Raw genomic sequence first — 22,162 nt, 5'->3', positions numbered from 1 at the left:
TAATGTGTTTCAGGTTGTTCAGCCGAGTTATTTCGGTTTATACAGGGGAAAAAATTCCGCTGAACATCCGGAAGCACAGAATCATTAACTATCAACTAAATTTTACTTCCCAGACCAGATTCGAACCTGCCACCTCATAGTCGAGCGTCAGTGCAAACACTTGGGTTACTGATCTCAGCTACCGGCAAGGGTACATCTGTCCTATATATGTCTTATTCAGACATGAGCTTCTGTCAGTCACAGCTTGTACAACGGATAATGCTACTGTTTTGGCTGTTCCACATTCCGTCTTGCTACTCTGTAGCAGAACATACTTTCTTCTTGGATTTCAGATCATCGATCCCTCCGTAGCTGCGTTGGTTTCGTAAAGGCTGGTTAAAGTACGTGTCTTTAGCGAGAATACATTTTCTTAGCTTACAATATCAGGACAGAGTAAAGAATATTGACAGGCTCAGTAATATTAAGCAAGTAGTTTATTTGATCCAAGTTACAATGGCATCAGTAAGCAGAAGAGACAAGCGATCACGTCCAGACTTCTCACTTTCCATGTCCACTGAAACAAAGAAAGTAAATACATATTAAATAAATTGTTTCAAATCTTTACCGTCACATAAATTTACTTCCATCAAAAGCAGCTCATTTTATGGTTTAGGTTACTTTATTTTCTACTTTATTTACTTATTTTCTTTTCTGAATACATTACCGTCGTGCAACATGGAGAACATTACGTAACTACATTATTTGTTAGGTCCTGCAAGATCTGTCAGATGACGTAATACTGCCGGCGCTAGCACCAGTGACATTCCAGTCGTTAATGTGAGTCCACGTAAGAAAACGAAGCAACACGAAGGAATCATCCTATTGCGACTGAAAGCGGTATATGTGATGTACATGTACAGACAAAGAAGTGATTACAATGTCATCAAAATTGATGATTTAACAAGAGAAAGAGCTTCACAAATTGAGCAAGTCAATAACTTGCCGGTCCGCCTCTGGCCCTAATGCAAGCAATTATTCGGCTTGGCATTGATAGAGTTATTGGATCCTGAGGGATATCGTGCCAGATTCTGTCTCATTGGCACTCCAACCATCCGAGCTGGTTGGAGTGCTCTGCTCGTAATGCTCCAAACGTAGTATTTCAGCAACCTCATCATTCGTCACAGTGGCTAGATTGGACTGTAAAAAAAAATTGGACTGCGTAAAAATTTGGACTTTGTACGGACGCTGATGATTGCGCAGTTGAGCGCCCCGCAAACCAAACATCATCATCATCATCCGAACGTTCGTGACTGAGGAGAGATCCGGGGACCTTGTCGGGCAAGATAGGACGTGGTAAGCACGCAAGACAGCGGTAAGACCTTTCGGCTCTCGTGCTGAAGTGTAATACCAGGAGGGCTTGTCATGAAAGGCAACAAAATAGGGTGTAGAATATCGTCGACGTATGGCCGTGCTGTAAGGGTGCCTCGGATCTCAACCAAAGGGGTGATGTGAAATAAAATAGCATCCCAGACTATCACTCCTGGTTGTCCGGCTGCATGGCGGGCGACCGTCAATCTGATGTCCCACCACTATCCGGGGCGTCTCCAGACACATCTTCAGCCTGTAATCTCATTGATCGGAGTGGAATTGTCTTCAGCGATGTATCCCGGTTTGAGCAGAGTCCCGATGCCCAACAAGGAAGTGTGTGGAAATACACCAGACAGCGGTGGGATACCAACCTGTCACCCGCTGTACGTCTCTACAACCAGGAGTAACGGTATGGCGTGTCGTCATTTGTTTTAGTAGCAGGACCCCTTTAGTTGCCATCTGCAGCACCCTTGCAGCACAGCGGTACGTCAACGATACTCTACGCTTTTCATGGGAAGCCATCCTGGGCTTACATTTCAGACAGATAATGCCCGCCCACAGACGCAGATAGTTTCTGCTGCTTGTCTTCGTCCTTGCCAAACTATAGCTTGACCAGCAAGTCTCCGTATCTATTCCAAATTCACAATGTTTGGAACTTTATGGGCAGGACAATCCAACCACCTCGGGATTTCGACGATCTAACGCCCCGATTGGACAGAATCTAGTACGATATTCCTCACGATGACATCCAAAAACTATCAATCAACGTCAAGCCGAATAACTGCTTGCATAAGGGCCAGATATGTATCAAAGCTTTATGGACTTGCTCAGTTTGTGAAGGTTGTTATTTTGAATAAATCATGCAATTATTCTGAAACTGTCATCATTAGTTGCCTGTACATGTGCAACACATCTACAGGTTCGCGTCCCATTCACATAATTACTTCGTGGTGCGTCTTTTTGTAAAATTTTCTTTACTCAGAGGAAATAAACTAATGAGCAAACGTCTCGACTTTCTGTCGAGCTTTACCTCTACAAATCAGTATAAAATAACACGAAAAGACTCGGTTATTTATATTTGTCATCAAATGGCCGGAGCTTCAATAATTATCAGGTATATTGTCAGTTAACTTTTACTTGACAATCACAACCGCTTTTTTTGTTTAGTTGAAAACCGCCGCTGCTAGTTTCGATAATTACTATCATCGTTAGGGGCTATTATCCTTGTTAATTAGCACATAATCAGTCCAAAGACGTCTCGCATGTAAACGCAAAGGAGCCAAGCTGCTATAAATCATGAAGGACAGATTCAAATGGCTCTGACCACTATGGGACTTAACTTATGAGGTCATCAGTTCCCTAGAACATAGAACTACTTAAACCTAACTAACCTAAGGAAAACACACACATCCATGCCCGAGGCAGGACTCGAACCTGCGACCGTAGCGGTCGCGCGTTACCAGACTGTAGCGCCTAGAACCGCTCGGCCACCCCGACCGGCCATGAAGGACAGGATTGTGACCGATAAATAAATGTGAATATATTCAATATTCTGCTTGCCACTTTCACAATTGTTCTTTAATGCGTTTCGTTACATTCTGATGACTGCTCAGTGAAAATAACCTATTAGTTAAAGCTTGAATGTGTGAGAAATTGACCCTTTACAGAAGTGAGAGGTTTCTGTGGAAGATCAGTAAAGCCACTCCTAATATGCCATGTAAGTAGCTAGCATTTTTTTCGATACATCTACGTCACCTGTAGTATAACAGTAGGTGACGGAACTATGACGGCTGATACTCACTGCTTGCCACCCCCAATGCCGCCTCCAAAGCTGCCGCTGGAGCTGGAGCTGGAAGCCTGGGAGCTGCTCTGGGAGTAGCTACCGCTGCCGCCGCCACCAAAGCCGCCGCCCCCGTGATGGCCGCCTGCGAGGCCGCCTCCGTGGCCGCCTCCGTGGCCGCCACCGCCGCCTCCGCACGTCTTGCAGCCGCCGCCTCCGCGCTTCACACGTGCTGCTGCTTCACCTGCGGGGGCAATCGTGTCATCAGAACCGCCTCTTATTACACCCTTAACGATCTGTTCTGTAAATCAGAGCTGAATGCCGCCAGAAAGTTTCTAGTTACACTGTGTGAATATGTTTGTTCTTTCTGGTTCGGTTGGGCTGTTTTGGGGGAAGCGACCAAGCAGCAAGGTCATCGGTCTCATCAGATTAGGGAAGGATGAGGAAGGAAGTCGGCCGTGCTCTTTCAAAGGAACCATCCCGGCATTTGCTGCAGCGATTTAGGGAAATCACGGAAAACTTAACTCAGGATGATCGGACGCGGGATTGAACCGCCGTCCTCCCGAATGCGGGTCCAGTGTGCTAACCACTGCGCCACCTCGCTCGGTGTTCTTTCTGACATTGCCGTCATCTTACCTATGAACTGAGCTCATCCATTCACAGCAGAAAATGGTTAGAGGCGTAATTTGAAGCGCGGTACAACACGATGTTTTTGACGTACACAAAGCTATGCCGAAACTAAAAGAAATAGCAAGTAAGAAAAACAATCTAAGGACCGATAATGAAGCAAACCTTGAACCTATGCGTTTATTTCGTAATAATCAAGTCAGACATCATAGCGTCGTATTTCCGTCCTCGTCAATAATTTATAAATAATATTGGTTGGTGTTTCGTTGTTACTGCCACTAAGATAACAGTTTTAGTGGGCAAGGCCTACTGTAAGAGCACACGAGAGACATCAATTACTTAAAGAGACAAAACGATGTAGAAAAAAATTGCATTTTTACAGAATGAAACTATTACAACTTCTCAAAAATTCCCACCTATATCAATAAGGTTGTCCCAACGATAAGCTAGTTTTTTAATACCTGATACAAAGAAGTACTTGTCGTGTTGTTAGGTCGATATTCCCACAAATTCGATGACCCACTTCGTTCTTGTTGTTTTTCCACCTAATGTCTCCTTAAGTGGACCAAACAGGAGAAAATCAGAATGAGCCAAATCTGGACTGTAGGAAGGATGTGGTAGTACCTCCCAACTCAATGGTTTCTTGGATCAGCTGGCAGTGCGGGGTGGGCATTGTTGTTGTTGTTGCGGTCTTCAGTCCTGAGACTGGTTTGATGCAGCTCTCCATGCTATCTATCCTGTGCAAGCTTCTTCATCTCCCAGTAACTACTGCAACCTAAATCCTTCTGCATCTGCTTAGTGTATTCATCTCTTGGTCTCCCTCTATGATTTTTACCCTCCACGCTGCCCTCCAATACTAAATTGGTGATACCTTGATGCCTCAGAACATGTCCTACCAACCGATCCCTTCTTCTAGTCAAGTTGTGCCACAAACATCTCTTCTCCCCAATTCTATTGAATACCTCCTCATTAGTTATGTGATCTACCCATCTCATCTTCAGCATTCTTCTGTAGCACCACATTTCAAAAGCTTCCATTCTCTTCTTGTCCAAACTATTTACCGTCAATGTTTCACTTCCATACATGGCTACACTCCATACAAATACTTTCAGAGACGACTTCCTGACACTTAAATTTATACTCGATGTTAACAAACTTCTCTTCTTCAGAAACGCTTTCCTTGCCATTGCCAGTCTACATTTTATATCCACTCTACTTCCACCATCATCAGTTATTTTGCTCCCCAAATAGCAAAAATCCTTTACTACTTTAAGAGTCACATTTCCTAATCTAATTGCCTCAGCATCACCCGACTTAATTCGACTACATTCCATTGGCCTCGTTTTGCTTTTGTTGATGTTCATCTTATATCCTCCTTTCGAGACACCATCCATTCCGTTCAACTGCTCTTCCAAGTCCTTTGCTGTCTCTGACAGAATTAGAATGTCATCGGTGAACCTCAAAGTTTTTATTTCTTCTACATGGATTTTAATACCTGCTCCAAATTTTTTTTTTGTTTCCTTCATTGCTTGATCAATATACAGATTGAATAACATCGGAGAGAGGCTACAACCCTGTCTCAATCCCTTCCCAACCACTGCTTCCCTTTCGTGTCCCTCGACTCTTGTAACTACCATCTGGTTTCTGTACAAATTGTAAATAGCCTTTCGCTCCCTGTATTTTACCCCTGCCACCTTCAGAATTTGAAAGAGAGTATGCCAGTCAACTTTGTCAAAAGCTTTCTCTAAGTCTACAAATTCTAGAAACGGAGGTTTGCCTTTCCTTAATCTAGCTTCTAAGATAAGTCCTAGGGCCAGTATTACCTCACGTGTTCCAATATTTCTACGGAATCCTAATTGATCTTCCCCGAGGTAGGTTTCTACCAGTTTTTCCATTCGTCGTAAAGAATTCACATTTATGAAACAGTAACTACAATTTGACTGTTTGATATGCTTTATTATACGATCTAGATTTCAGCCTCAGACCATTGTCAAGTGTTACAAATGACTGATTTTTATTACACACTTTTATCCCCTTAATAAATCGTCCAAGTCGCCAGATGTATATTTTAGTGATGAATTGCGTGATTTTTGACATTTACAACACTTGAAAATGGTCTAAGGCTGAAACCTAGATCGTGTAATAAAGCATATCATAGAGTCAAATAGCGGTCATATCTTTCCGTAAGTTTTATATGACTTTGACTGTACTTGAAGGAAAACACATCGATTGTTTATCAAACGTTTCTTTCTGCATCCTATATTGTTCTCAAAAATTGGTATTTTGTCTATCGGATTTTTTTGCGTAGACAGAGGTATATTGAAATAAGCGAAGATTATTTCTAAAGTGATTTCATATCGCATCGTGTCCTTTGAACGTTGCCCAACTGATCGTGTGGAACTGTAGAACTACATAATATTAAAACTGCTGCGAGATAGAATGTTCTGTATAACAACTTAGTTTGTGGTTCTAATTATCAAAAATTGACAGTTGGATATTCCTTCATCGTCATTTTACTCAATATCTATTACTATCCTAGACCACTCGTTTTTGTATTGACTAAGAAAGAATGGTGGAGATTTGTTGAACTTACTTCATAAACGGGGCGCCACTGCTTGTGCCACTGCCTGTGTTACATTCCATTGCTGTAAGTATTGTACAGCTGGTCTTGATACTCATCTTCAGTTTTATGTCATATGAGTTCCATATCAAATATGTTAATCAGCCTGAAGCTCAGCTAAGAGCCGCTCGTGAGACGGATTAACGATTTTTATTGTGTGACGTCTCCTAGCTTGGTTTTGGTTTCCACGTTGTGTTGTGCACTAGTTTAAGTGGAAGGTGGGCTATGTATTCGTTTTAGACATTTACTAAATAAGAGATGAAAGACAAAATCCTGTTAAACACGATCCGTACGTGAATGAAAAACCTCTGGTTATAATGAAGATCGACGAAGGTCATTCTATCTTAGAGATAACAAACCTAAGATGCGCAGATTAACGATACAGTGATGAAAAGGAAAAAAAAACAGAAGGGTAAAAATCCACCACTGCAATGCAAACTATATTGAGCATGAAACACGAGTTTTAGAGAGCGAATAATTTCAAAAGAGTCAATACTTACTGACGAGTGTCTTTCTCAAAAAACACAGTCGCGATAGTGAAGTTTGAACCCCGTCTTAGCATAAAGGAAGCGGAAGTGTCAACATCCATAGTATGGGATCTTTGCGTAAAGTAAGCAGAAGTGCCAACATTCATCGTATGGGAATCGCGGAAAATCTTTAAACAAAACTAATATAAAGGTACATGGTAGTGATTTGCCTGTAACACAAAATTTCGAACCGTAGTAACTGATCACAGCAAAGACTTTAATAATCAACTGACAGATCTTCCAGGAACTAAGTTTCCTCGTCTTTCGATTGTAAAAGACGTTTCTGACGATAGCAAAACTTCGACATATCTTAGTTACTGCAAACATGTTTTTTTGTACAACATGAGGAAAATTTTCCGTGCATGGCTTACTGACTTATTACTATGTTCTCTCTGGCGTCTGTCAAGAAGCTTCAGACCGTTCATTGCAAGACTGAAACGTTGATATAGGAACTCATGCCAGTAAATGGATTCAAATATCATGTACATGCCCCTCATTTCAGCGTGATCTGAATAGACCATCTCTGTAAGTTTTAATATCTTATGCATTAAATCTGTTTAAAAGTCATATTGACAATGCTTCACGGGTTCCAGCATATCAGACAGTTCCACTTACTGTACTGAATAAGAGCTATCTTAAATACTGTGGGAATAGGGCATGGAGGATGCAGTGATAGTTGGAACAAATTGGTTACCTCATTTCATTTTCATTCGGCTCCGCGTCATGCAGCTGGAATTTTCTGAACAGTTATTACGTAAGGTCACTTATTATCAGTCTTATTACGTCCTGTTAGCTTTGCTGCCAGTACCCTCTCACTTATCCCGAACATCTGCTCAGTCACTGTGTCTTTCTGAAGTACACAGTTAAATATAAGCATCGTAAGAAACTGTTCGCCTTGAATCAACCGTTTGCTCTGCAGCGCTGTGTGGTGAAACCTACTGCAAATATAAACTGTGTGACAAACGAGTAATCCAACCAACTCCTCTAGCAACTGATCCTTCTTAGAATTCCTTATGGCCAAAATGCTTGTGAAACGTAAATGTTCGACGTCGGCTTTGTTCGATACGAAATTTTAATGTACTAGTCACGGGAAAGATGGTTTTCGCACACAATGATTTGTAGCAGAAGAAGAATGTCCTCAATAGCCGCCTAATTTGGCTCAAATGGCTCTGAGCACTATGGAACTTAACATCTGTGGTCATCAGTCCCCTAGAACTTAGAACTACTTAAACCTAACTAACCTAAGGACACCACACACATCCATGCCCGAGGCAGGATTCGAACCTGCGACCGTAGCGGTCACGCGGTTCCAGACTGAAGCGCCTAGAACCGCACGGCCACTCCGGCCGGCCGCCGCCTAATTTAAGATGACGTCATTCACCCAGTGCAAAGACACCTCCAAGAACAGAAGTAGCATAAAAGCAGTGTAAAATGTAGCTGACAACAAAACACTTTTGTTCATGACACCAATTGTTCCAACACTAGAAATATTATCTGACCACTTATTTTTCTAAAACTGAGAACTTTGCTTATTTGGCTAATACATCAAATATTGGGAAAGATCAGGAATCAATATGTAATATTTAAGACCCTACACTTACAGAGCACCTTGAAACAGGCCCTATCTGTATAGCACGCTGGAGAAATTAAAACCACAGCATATATACGAATTATTAATGCGAAAGAGAAGAAACTATAAAAACATGCAGTTATTGTGACAGTTCACAGTTCACAAAATGCTGTGCCTCTGATAAAGAAAAATGAAGGTCTCTAGATACAACTAATAATAACGTATGTTTACAGAATCTCTGCATCAATTATCACTATGTAACGAAGAGGAAAGTAAGCAGTTTCGCTCGAAGTTTTTTGAGCCGTCGCTTCAGCAGCAGCGCATTGCAGTACCGAGAAGCAAAATTAGATTTATGATTGTCCTCTTTGGCAACCAACAGAATTTGTTTACAACATAAAGTTCTGCAAAATCTAATGTGTATGAATTCCTAATGGACCAAACTGCAGAGGTCATCAGTCCCTAGACTTACACGGTACTTAAACTAACTTTTGCTAAGAACACCACACACACCTATGCCCGAGGGACAACTCGAACTTCTGGCGTGAGGGACCACGCAATCTGTAACATGACGCCTCAAACCGCGCGGCCACTGCCCGCGGCTAAGCTTTGCAGTATAAGGTGCTAGTGAGACTACGAAATAATGTTCTATGCGAGATTTCATGTTTGCTATGTATCAATTACCTCAAGCACTTCGTCGCTTACAGTATGACTTAACTATCGGAAAGAAACTCTCGTAAAATAGCTATTTAAAGGTACTGCAGTACAGTAAGTGATTTCTAGGACCAAAATCACGTGACATTAACTGAAGAAATTAATAAAACCCTTGAACAGTTACTATTATGTTGTACCTTCAACCATTTACAGTTTTGATGATTCCTGAGGAGATATTAATAAGATTTTATTTTTATTGATATCGGGTGCTGTTCCGTTGAAAGAACACTTTGTATAGGAGGAATTCTGGACATTCTAATGAAATGCAACCCCTTTTCATATAAATTCATGAGACAGAAAGTTCACCATATTTCTTTTCCAAGAAATGTTGACAAAAAAATGGCTCTGAGCACTATGGGACTTAACATCTATGGTCATCAGTCCCCTAGAACTTAGAACTACTTAAACCTAACTAACCTAAGGACATCACACAACACCCAGTCATCACGAGGCAGAGAAAATCCCTGACCCCGCCGGGAATCGAACCCGGGAACCCGGGCGCGGGAAGCGAGAACGCTAGCGCACGACCACGAGCTGCGGGCAAATGTTGACAACAATGAAAACAAGAGATGATTTGCTGTAGAATGTGTTCTCACCAATAACTGTACGCAAGATATGGGTGTAGAGATAAGTAATACATGTACCTGTAAAAAAGAGTTGTATCCTTTAAACTTACCTTCTGCAGCCTGAGAAGCAGCTGGTACTTCTTCAGATGGTACCTTCTCTTCGTGAACTTTCACGGCTTCTTCGTTAACATCTGGTGTCGGTGAAGCATCTGGAAGACACGCATTGAGTTCAATGCCTTAGATAGTGAGGACGTGTATTCAGTTAACGAATACGATGGTAGGAAAAACGAGGAAGGGAGACGCTATTGACAACTTGAGACCTATATTAAGAGTGCAATGAGCAGGTGTAAGACCGAAATGGCGCAATTTCTTCTACCCGTAGAGAAACGTCATGATAATATAAATGTTCCTAAACTGTCAAGATCCAAATTCTGTAAATCAATTATTAGTTTGATTATTGTTTGTCTCTCCCTTGAACTGACTTTTCACTTCTTCGCTCCCTTAATTTTTTTAAACAATTGTCAATTAGTTTCCCACAATCAAAGGACTTCACTCACGTCTTCCTTACAAGGATACCATAGTCACTACTCACCCCTCACACGAAAGGGTGATGGCGAGTGCCAATGCGCAAACACAATCACATACACAAATACACGAAGGAGTGAGTGGCCACTCCCTTGTGTAAGAGTTCCTTAAACTATTATCCTCGCTTCAGTGCACAGTTGTCGAATTATGCGTATTTGTACTGTAGTCATCCAGCTCCTCGCCATGATTCGAGTTCGACATTTTGGTGCGATGACCAAACAAATGTATTCTATTTCATGAAATATGTGATAGGCAAAGCGGCTAATGTTCTTATCAGATCATTAAAAAACCAAATAATATCAGTCTGATTTAATGAATTAAACTGATAGCTAAAAGGTTTTCACTAGTACCTAATATTGGTTCATTTCACAAAATGTTGCGGTTTATACTTTTACTAATGTTCCATGATATTTCTCCAGGAAGAAAACTCTGTTAATTATCTGGAAACTGAAACGTCCAAGGACGTTTTCCGCATGACGTACAAATTATTTTCGTCCTACCTCTTGTAAGTAATGGTGGAATGGAAATATGTACTACATTCATCATCGCAAATATTTTACTTTAGATTATTAAAACAAAATGAAGTGATTTATATTGAAAATGTTTCGTTACTTCTCTGCTTGCTGAGCTCTGAGCCACAGAAAGACCTGTCGCTTTCTATAATTCTTCCATGACATTCTCTTTGCTGACATATCCACCGAAATGACAGAATATGAATACATGGCAAAAAAGATATTATTTTTGAAAGTATACTACATTAAAGTATTTCTTGGCTTAACATTTTTTTTAAAATTTCGGACGTGTCGCACTTTCAGATCACGTTAGTGCTAGCGCAGACTACTTATTTTGGCACCCATCAAAGGCCCGATGACAGTAGTAGAGGAAGCATTACACCAGACTCTGATGCAAACTCATTCTCAAAAATGAGACTACAACGTCATTTGCAAATGACAGATCTCTTAAGGAGTACGGCCCTAAATTTAATGTTATGACACAGCGAAAATGCGCTATTGGTGTAGAGGCGGAAGCTAAGTTTGGTTATTTATTTATTTTTCATGCTCAGTGTATGCCGTTCAGACTTCCTCATGTCGCTCCAGAGCTACACGCATGCCGTTCTTTTTGTTTTATTGCTTCACAAAGTTTATTACTAATAGTAGCGATTTAAAACAAGATATTAATGCACATATAAAATAAAGCCATACAATTGAGTTACTACGGTAAATTAAGTTGTTAGAAAGAGAAATGCAAGTTGAACAGCCCAGCTAGGGAGATGGTAAACGTCCGGTGGGAAATGAGAGCAGTCATTTCTAATGGAGTAAAAGTGCCTTCAAAATCAAGGACAGATATTTTTTCGATTTAGGAAATAAGCCATTAGTTTTCTTTTGACGATAGAGTTGTGTTTTTGTTGTGTGATAGATACAGGGAGATCATTTTAAACTTGAGTGCCAACCGTGAATAAGATTATAGAGAAAGCGGCTGTGTGATTAAATGAAACAGAAAGGATTTTGTTATGATAGGATGTATCGTTGATTCTATGTACTTTTTCAAACCAAATTTTTTTCCATTTGGCATATCTGTGTGACCAGTGAGCAATTAGTCTTTTACACCTAAAAATATTAAATGTTTAGATAGTTACATTATTGTTTGAAAAATTAGGTGTACAAATTTTTTGTCGCTATTGTGGAATAATTAGTCCTGTTTCTCCACTCATCACGTTTGCTATTGAACAGTTAATATTTTCAAGTATGGAATGAAAGGTAAGGACCCACTGATGGTGTAATACATGTGCTTGGATGTATTTAGGCGAAGAAATTGAGGGGAACTTGTATTCCTAAAAACAGGTGGAATTCATTCCTATAATCATTCTGCAAAACAAGCGTACTTTATTTCGAACAATGCTAACCAACAATGATTATACAAAAATATTGTTTACTTCTTTTGGATCATGTTGTCTCTGTGAAAACGGTACGAGAAATTGAATATAATTTCCCATATGTACTACGATATTCAGAGTTATACTTGAAGCAAGTTGAAGCATGCAGTCGTATATGCGTTATGTAAAGCATTGTGGAAGTGTCAACTAGTAATGATTTGTGTAAATCTTCTAATCTGTACACAAATATGGTTTATCGTTAATTTAAATGGGTTATTGTGTAAAATTAAGGATTTTGAATTCAATTAACGTTTTTAGTCACCTTAACAAGAACTAGAACCACATACTTTGCACCAGATACGAACGTCATTGGCAGTTTACAGAAAGAACAGATGCTCCTGTCTAAATGCTCGTACTGAGCGAAATATTGTCCTCTACCTTTCGAGGCGCAGTATTGAGTTCCATCAGTATATATCAGGTTAACGACGACTTTGTACGCCGGGAAACCTGAATGTGATTTATAAGTAGTTCCCCGTACTCATCTGGACAGTGCTGGACTGTTTCCCCATCCTTCAAAAATAGTTAAAAGGGCTCCGACCACTATGGAACTTAAAATCTGAGGTCATCAGTAAGCTATAACTTAGAACTACGTAACTAGCCTAACGACGTCACAGACATCCATGCCCGAGGCAGGATTCGAACCTACGACCTTAGCGATCGCGCGGTTCCAGACTGAAGCACCTAGAACCAGTCGGCCGGCTCCCCATCTTTATCTCAGCAACACAACACACAATAACAGGGAGATGGCGCAGTGATGTTAAGTGTTAAATGTATGGGGACTGATTTCTATCGCAAGAGCAACTCTAAGGAATGAAGAAGTTGTAACACTGGTATTCACTCTCTTTTAATCATCATCTGAAATCTTAAGGAAAATCTAGTGCAATTAACGTTCAACGTGCAAAGAGTGAATCAGGCTACAGTACCCAAACTTGGAATCCAAATGTATTAAAGAAACCATTATGATAGAATTAGAATGCACATAACTGGACGGTAAGTTCGCATCAAAATACGAAACAGCAATCTGCGTCCCTCAGGGAGGCGTGATAGGACCACATGTAGTCTCAGTAACTACAAATGAGTGGTTAGGCGCCTGGAATAGGCTACGGCAATGCAGTCAACATGAAACTGAACACTCACGCCTGGCTCGCATGCAGCAAGAAGGTGGGCCCACGGTACAAAGATAAAAGAAATTTTACCCCTACTTTATATGAACTAGATACACGGTTAATTGTGATCCTTGTAGATGGAAATAAATGCTAACTTACGTACTCACGTTGAAATTAGAGTCTTCTGTTAAAATAAGTAGACAGTCGAAAGGTCTGATATAGCTACGGGGCCTGTCATGAGATCATCAGGTTTGAACTTCAGTTTTAACATATTTATGGGATAATTTGTCTAAACGTTACAATACTATTAAAAAGCTTTTTTCATCAATGTTACTTTTTAGAATTCCATTAAAAAGTATACAGTTCCATTAAAATGAACTTTAATTTCTTCAGACTATACATATATTTTACGTCTACTACGGGTGTAGAGGGATAGTGGGGAAGGTGACATATACACTGATTTACCAAAGTCTTTATTTGCAAGTTCACCAATATGATATGTGCGATAGGCAATAATGTCTCTATCGACGAAACTCTCCAGGGCACCAACAGAAGGAACACCTGTACCACCTCTTACAATGGCTACAGTTAACCATCCGTTGCCATGGGTAAAGGAATCGTTAATGTCAGTATTGAAGTTCAGTCTACATCCACGAAAGACACATGGTCCGACGGACCATGTGTCAGTCGCGCTAAGGCTGCTGCACAGGCAGCTGCATTGAACGCCGCCACGATGCCGAGGTACCGTCGACGCACAAGGAACACTGTGTATAAGACTATTGAAAACATCGAATTGACAACATCTGCTGCAGACAAGAAGAAGAACACAGTGAAGAACACTGCTGCTACTGCACTCGTCGACGGACCATGTGTTTTCTGTGGATGTAGACTTAATTTTAGTATTGACATTAATGATTCTTTCACACATGGTAATGGTTGGCTTACTGTAGCTATTGTACGAGGTGGCACAGGAGTCCCTAATGTTCCTGGCCTTGAAAGTATTGTAGACAGAGACATTATAGCCTACCGTACCTATCATATTGGTGAACTCGCAAATAAAGACTTTGGAAAATCTGTGTATATGTCTCCATCCCCATTGTCTTTGTATACTCGTAATAAGAGAAAAATATCTGTATATATATATATATATATATATATATATATATATATATATATATATATATATATGTGTGTGTGTGTGTGTGTGTGTGTGTGTATAATTACGTTTAACGGAATTCTAAAAAGGCGTAACATTGATAAAGTCAGTATAAATTTGAAAACTAAATTGACACACACGCTTGGAATGACATGGAGTTTTATCAGAACAAGAAAAAAGAAAAAAAGCACCCCATATTGCTAGACGCGTGAAAGATCTCCTGCGCGCGTCGTTTGGTGATGATCATGTGCTCAGTCGCCACTTTCGTCATGCGTGGCCTCCCAGGTCCCTAGACCTCAGTCCGTGCGATTATTGGCTTTGGGGTTACCTGAAGTCGCAAGTGTATCGTGATCGACCGACATCTCTAGGGATGCTGAAAGACAACATCCGACGCCAATGCCTCACCATAACTCCGGACATGTTTTACCGTGCTGTTCACAACATTATTCCTCGACTACAGCTATTGCTGAGGAATGATGGACATATTGAGCGTTTCCTGTAAAGAACATCATCTTTGCTTTGTCTTACTTTGTTATGCTAATTATTGCTATTCTAATCAGATGAAGCGCAATGTCAGACATTTTTTGGATCTTTGTATTTCTTTGGTTCTACTAAAACCCCATGTCATTCCAAGCATGTGTGTCAATTTGTACCTCTCTATCTACATTATTCCGTGATTTATCCAGTTTTCAAATTGATACTGACTTTTTGATCACCCGGTATATATATATTCTCGGGTTAGCAGCCGAGTCAAGGTATCATTCTGCAGCAATGTTTCGACACGTTTTCTACTCGTCATCTTTAGTCGGAGTGTCCACTTCATCTGTAGATGACCAGTAGAAAACTTGTCGAAACGTTGCCTCTGAACGCCGCCTTCACTAGTCTTATAATCTGAGAAAACTTCATCATCGAGAGTGGCCGAGAAAGCCTGTATTCCCATATGTAAGTATGAGAGAGATTGTTGAAAAACATTCTCTCTGATTATTTACTTAAATGGACATAGGAGTCTTGTTGGAAGACTTGGACAGAATCGGCTTGGTACTAAACAGTACTCTATAGGTATGCGCAGAGGAATGTCGTACAACTAGCACGAATATCACCGACAGACGTGAAAGTGATCACAACCGCTCGCAATAGGAGGTCTTACCAGTCCAGGAGAGCAGGAGGACGCAGAGCGCCGCTGCAAGAGCGATCTGTGTCAGGCACCTCATGTTGCAGACTGTGTCTGACCAGTGCAGTAGGCGGCCTTTTATAGAACGGTCGCGGCGTGCACCGTCACGCTGCCCAAGAGCACACGGGGTGTTTCCCCTCTACTCGCAGGCGGGCGCGCGTCTGCGACGGGCTTATCTGCAACGTCGCTGTCCTTGGACCCCCAGCTGGGGCCAATTTGGCTTTGTGATCTCGATTAGTGCTTCGCATACCCCGCTCAACGGACGTCAGTGCTGGAGCTCCTATTCACGAGTTCCGAGAAGCCTCAATTTCCTCAAATCTCTCCTGTCATATTTTAGTTGCACGTTCATCATTTTGGCCGTTCGAGTCGCTGACCCCAAGTCTGAGAGCTGCCACGGCAGATTCACAGACTCGCATGTGTGATACGAAATCTTAAATAGTACTTGGGAAACACTTGTTTCATGGTAATGCGTATCTCAAGAATTCTTTGTCAATGTCTATAAGTGCATCAGCATAATTCTGCACTGTAGGATTCGCACTAATAATTATTAAATGTAAAATCTGTACTCGATTTTGAGTTCCTCTCTGGTTCGTAGGTTGGGTATGATCTGTAATGTATACGATAATTAACAGTTAAAGCTACTACGATGATACTGTAAGATAATTAGAAACAAAATAATTCTAGTAAACACGTGTCTGCATACAAGTCGTTTGGGAGATAACTGCGAATGGATGGGAGAACCAGTATGAAATATTGTTCTAATCGGTACAAAAGTATAAAGCACTCCGTCTTCAGGCCACGAGTGGCCTACCTGGACCATCCGACCGCCGAGTCATCCTCAGAGGAGGATGCGGATAGGAGGGGCGTGGGGTCAGCACACCGCTCTCGCTGTCGTTATGACCGAAGCCGCTACTATTAGGTCGAGTAGTCCTCAATGTGCATCACGAGGCTGAGTGTACCCCGAAAAACAGGGCATGGCGGCTGGATGGTCACCCATCCAAGCGCCGGCCACGCCCAACAGCGCTTATCTTCGGTGATCTCACGTGAACCGGTGTATCCACTGCGGCAAGGCCGTTGCCGGTACGAAAGTATATCAAATGAAACTTTTCGATCAAGCCCCCATCTAACTGCACTCAAATTTCACACGTGGTGCACGTATGATGGAGCACTGTCACACTTCGCTGCTGATTTAAGACTACATCTGATGAGCTAATATGGCCCAAGAGCAGAGCCTGTATCTGGTCCTCCAAGATCACCTGACCTGAATTGTTTGCATTTTTCTGTCTGGGGTCAACTGAAAAGTTAAACGGACAGCTCTCCCGTTGATAACCAGTGAACTGTATAATATTGTTAAAATATCCGGCATGATCCGGGCGTATTTGAAATATTGTGTTGTATTGCATCCTAATGCGTGGACGACGCGTGGAGCACCTACTATAACAGATGTGACTGTACAGTAAATTAAACGTCACGTGCTGAAAAAGGAGAATAACTTCGTGTGGTTCAGTGCCCTGATGCAAGTGTTTCAAGTGGACGCCTCTTCGGCGACTTGCATGTCCTCAACCTATCCGAGATATCCAATGGTGGAGAGGGCACCTGCAGTTTAAAGTAGAATCCGGACCACATGTTTCTGGCGAATCTTCGCATAATTGAGAGGTGAATGTTAGGTTACAGGCAAACTGAAAAAAAATCCATGGTTCGATTGTGATTCGATACCACCAATCTTTCAGTTCCCAGGCACGCGTTTTACTGATAGACCACCATGCCTCATTAATAAGTAAGTAAATGTACCTTGGAGAAGCCTTGACAACAATCTTTCTGTCACGCAAGTACGGAAACTAAACACATAGCAGTATCGAAAGGGTAGCTGCTTTGTATCATTTTATATTTCTGTCATAGAGCGGGCCGGCAGGAGTGTCCGAGCGGTTCTAGGCGCTACAGTCTGGAACCGTTCGACTGCAACGATCGCAGGTTCGAATCCTGCCTCGGGCATGGATGTGTGTGATGTCCTTAGGTTTAAGTAGTTCTAAGTTCTGGGGGACTGATGAACTCAGAAGTTAAGTCCCGTAGTGCTCAAGGCCATTTTTTTGTCATAGAGCGGGAGTGTATTTATCGCTTCTTTGGACCAGTATAAAGTTATATTTTTGAAGAACTGTAAGTGTCTGCCTCGGTAACTGAGTGGCCAACATGCCTGAGTGGTACTGCCTTGGTGGAAGGACTGGTGCGGGTTCCACTCAGCCTCGTGATGTCAGCTGAGGAGGTGCCTGAGTGAGAAGTAGCGGCTCCTAGGTCTACAAAGCCGACGATGACCTAGACAGCGGTGTGCTCATCCCGTAACCCTCTATACCGTACCCGAATGATTCCAAATGGCAGCATGGCAGAGAATGATACCGCGGCCGGTCGCTGTTGAGTGACCCGTCAGTGCCCCGATGCGAAGCTGTGTTTTATGACTTCTATTTGTCTTTGATTCCTATTCTGGAGATCATTTTGTGTTATCGGCTGAATTCAGTGACGGACTATGATCTTCGAAATTGTAAATTGAGATCGACGGGGTATAAAAAGCGCGATCTGCATATTTTTTGTCATACCTTTTTCTGGTTCATACCAACAACGTAGTTGAGTGTGATCTATTTTATTGAACTCTATGGTCTATTTTAGAGTTATTGCTAGGAGAATTTCGCATTGTACCACTTGTGGCGTCACAGCCAGACTTTGTGTATACTCCCACAAATCAAGGGAAATAATTATTAAGTGACAGCGTCTACTACGTTTAAGTGAAACGATATTTAGTTTTATTTCGTATGTATTGCAGCGATGCATGAACCTTGTAACTAGTAGCGAGAAAAATTCGCAAAATTAACATAGACTATCATAAAAGCATGTACGAGTGAGAAAATCTCTCTTGTTATCTTGTGCTCTTGCTCTCTTGTTCTCTTGCCGTTAGAACTTGGATAGAATTAGATCTTTGTCGCTGAGGTGTTCTAATAAGAGTGAGTGATTTACGTGTGCAGAATGCTTGTTCATTAAAGGATAAAAAATTAATTGCGTATTACGTATTACGACTACGTTATTTGAAGATCCTGTTTCATTTGAGCAAAAAGAGAACGAAACACAAATTTAGAGAGTGAATATTTTCAAAAGATGAATAGTTACTGACAAGTGTCATCGTCAAAGAGCATAGTAGCGTCAATAAAGTTTAAGTTCCATCTTAGCATAATGGAAGCAGATGTATCTACATTCATCATAGATTTAATAATTAAATACGTAAACTTTTCGTTTGGTTCGAGATTATTTCAGAACGCATTTTGTGTGATTACTTTCTGCATTTTTGAAGTTCATTAGAACCTATAGTCATTTATTTTTCTCGAGGTCCGATAGCTTTTCTGAGTGCCGTTATTACGAAAGTAGATTATATTTCTTTTGAAGGTCAGTAAAATACCATACGAGTTGTTTCCAGAATAACTCTGGATTGCAGTTCAAAAGTATCATTCTTGAGTTTTACGAAAGTAATTGTGATTAAACGAAAGAGTATCAGTCCTCAGTTCTCTTATAACGTTGCTGTCAAAGGTAAAGTTTTCAGAATAATTCTGCGTAACAGTTCGTGCTCTTGAATATCAGATATAGAACACAAAAAATTCTGTTTTTAACAGTGTTGCAGTATAATTGTGTCTTGATTTGGTGGATTTTTTGCTGCAGTTTTGCGTAAGTGCAGAGGCTTAACGCACAACAGCGTCCAAAGAAAAGTTGCTTCTTGAGTAGTGACATCTTTACAGCATTATATCGTTTTCTTTGGCCACCTACATCATAGCTCTGATGGAACATGATACGATTTTCCCGTAGATTGAAATTGTATGTTTTCAACGGAATGGAGTCATGCCGTAAATAAAAAAAAAATTGACAGAATACGATAAGAAATTTTTTTCATGTTGCTCTCAGTCTTCTTGATCCATGGTTGTAAAATAATTAAAAGTCCATAGTCGGTTGGATGACTGGAAAAAATGAAATAGACTGACTGATTCACATGTGTATTTTTGTCCTCTTCTTCAAAATAAATGTCTCAGCCGCTGCAGCACAAACATTTGTTCAAATGGTTCAGATGGATCTGAGCACTATGATACTTAACATCTGAGGTCATCAGTCCCATAGAACTTAGAACTACTTAAACCTAACTAACCTAAGGACATCACACACACCCATGTCCGACGCAGTATTCGAACCTGCGACCGTAGCAGCAGCGCGGTTCCGGACTGAAGCGCCTAGAACCGCTCGACCGCAACGGCCGGCACAAACATTTGTCATTTAGTTACATTACACTATAATTTTTTTTAGAAAAGAGATTAAGACAAAAGAATTGATTTTGTTCATAGTAACGTACATATTCCGGGAAAGTAACTGAAGCGAAAACAATCCATTCAGTTACCTTAAACGAAATTTTCTCCCTAGAACACAACAGACTTAGTACGGTCTCTAGTTTCCAACTTCCTCTATTGTACAACAGCATTTAATCGCCGGGGAACGGGCGCAACAAGTTTCCGGATGACTCTCTTATTCTACGACACCTCTTCCCATATATCATGAAGTATTTCGAACAGTGCTGCCTTGGTTGTTGGTGCAGGTTTTCTAGTCCTAATAATTTGCTTTATCTCTGCCCATATGTGTTCTGTGACACTGAGGGCGGCTCTCCTCAGTTTGAGGATGAACTCAGCCTTTTGTTGGTAATCGTATTTTAGTTTTAGCTGTAAGATACCATACTCTTAGGTGCTAAACACGGTTTTAGCTGATTTCCGCAGCTACAGAAAGAGAATTACGATATATCTTGGGTAAGATTCTTACAAAGTGTTATCAGACCAAACGATCGACCTGGCCCAGACTGTGCCGACTTTGCTTGTAAACCCCTTACTACCTGGACAATGAGCTTTTCGCATTAGAGAAATTCGTGACCGTAGTTACTTAAGACATTTTAGAGGAAGCTAAATGCCTTCACGTACGACGGATATTAAAAGAAACACCAGTTTGTGAATCGATTACTGGCGCATTTTGTCTCATTTCTCTAGTCGTAGAGGAGATATGTCAGAAGGAAAGGAAGAACGAAATGCAATCTCTTGTATTGGAAGTTATGTGATCTGATTTTAGTGATTACAGTATCAAATGAAACGAAGAGTGAATGTTGACAGTTCGAGCACACTGATGGTGTCAATATTATGCTGCACTATCTGGTACCTGAATTGATGCAGGGCCAGGTTAGGTCAGGCATACACACGGTAGGAAGGCATGGCTCGGTTAAAATTTGCAATCTATATGTATTGCCTGCAGATGAAATTACTGGTACAGTGTAGTTCTGGAGGAGCAATAAGTCAGTTGCGTATTTTACGGCGAGAAAGAGCCCTGACAAACAGTCTTCGCTACACCATATTACCGACATTGGTGTTCCACAGAGTTAGATGGGTCAGATGGCTCTGAGCACTATGGGACTTAACATCCGAGGTCGTCAGTCCCCTAGAACTTAGAACTACTTAAATGTAACCAACCTAAGGACATCACACATATCCATGCCCGAGGCAGGATTCGAACCTCCTACCGTAGCGGTCGCGCGGTTCCAGAATGAAGCGCCTAGAACCGCTCGGCCACTGCGGTCGGCCACAGAGCTAGAATTTCTGGTTGCCGATTAAGTGTAAGGTAGCTAAGTCGGTTGTTCTATATTCTTGAAGTAGGTACAAAATTCAAACTAATTCTGCGAAAATGTGAACCTGGACCACGTGCAATGCTAAAATTTGAATCCATTGCAACAAAAACAATTGCAATTCTGCAATATTTTATTTCTTATACTAGTTGAAATAGGTGAAGTCAACCGAGTCATCTGTAAAGAATGACCGTGGTAATTAAGGGAAGAAATTAACATTCTCTAGCTTTTGAATTGGCATGTACTGACAGTTTTGGCGTTTTACCGACGTCTTGCTAAGAGTAAATGCAACGCGATTTCTGTTATCAGGTAACGTCTTCAGCAGTTAATTTAGCTTTAATATAGTCAAGGAATAATTAGAAGTGTCCGGTATTAACTAGAAAAGTATTCTCTCTATATATAGAAAGAACTAATTAATTTAACTGTTACTGCTTTTAAAAATGACCAAAAGTCGTTAAATTCTTCCTTCAAGCATACATGTAGCATCAGCTGAATGAAGGAAGTAATAGAGATAATGACAGTAATAATCGAATTATCTGTCTAACTTTATAATCAACAGCGGTATTTCTCGAATTAAGAAATTTGTTGAAATAGTGAACGTTTCCAAATGGCTTCCACTTGGGGCTATGACGACAAAAAGCGTCTTGATATCCCGCTGACATGTAGCTGACACAGTTTCCGTGTCAGAACCTCACCGAAAATTAACCACTTAATAAGAGCCCTTCTTCTTCTCCGTTTCTAATTTGTGAGCTGTTTTCACTGTTAGTGTCAGAATTTAACTTA

The 22,162-nt window shown here is 41.0% G+C and overlaps 1 protein-coding gene across 1 annotated transcript; it reads right to left on the bottom strand.

Annotated features, from left to right (window-relative positions):
- Positions 1-455: 455 nt before the first annotated feature.
- LOC124617890 (holotricin-3-like) lies at positions 456-15,833 on the bottom strand. The gene is made up of 4 exons (XM_047145301.1): positions 15,676-15,833; positions 9,859-9,957; positions 3,149-3,371; positions 456-553 (listed from the first exon to the last, which is right to left on the bottom strand). Exons 1-4 carry the CDS (start codon positions 15,737-15,739, stop codon positions 538-540), a joined length of 402 nt encoding a protein of 133 aa, XP_047001257.1. The 5' UTR covers positions 15,740-15,833; the 3' UTR covers positions 456-537.
- Positions 15,834-22,162: the final 6,329 nt, after the last annotated feature.

The sequence above is a fragment of the Schistocerca americana genome, chromosome 1 (assembly GCF_021461395.2).
Source record: "Schistocerca americana isolate TAMUIC-IGC-003095 chromosome 1, iqSchAmer2.1, whole genome shotgun sequence".
In the NCBI taxonomy this organism is placed as follows: domain Eukaryota; kingdom Metazoa; phylum Arthropoda; class Insecta; order Orthoptera; family Acrididae; genus Schistocerca; species Schistocerca americana.
The sequence above is the reverse complement of the archived record's forward strand: the minus strand, read 5'-3'. Positions and strand labels throughout refer to the sequence as shown.

Coding starts and splice junctions, on each gene's coding strand:
- LOC124617890 (XM_047145301.1), bottom strand. CDS start 15,739: ATGAGGTGCCTGACACAGATCGCTCTTGCAGCGGCGCTCTGCGTCCTC. Junction 9,958..15,675: donor CCTCCTGCTCTCCTGGACTG/GTAAGACCTCCT, acceptor CGTGTCTTCCAG/ATGCTTCACCGACACCAGAT. Junction 3,372..9,858: donor TGCTTCTCAGGCTGCAGAAG/GTAAGTTTAAAG, acceptor TTGCCCCCGCAG/GTGAAGCAGCAGCACGTGTG.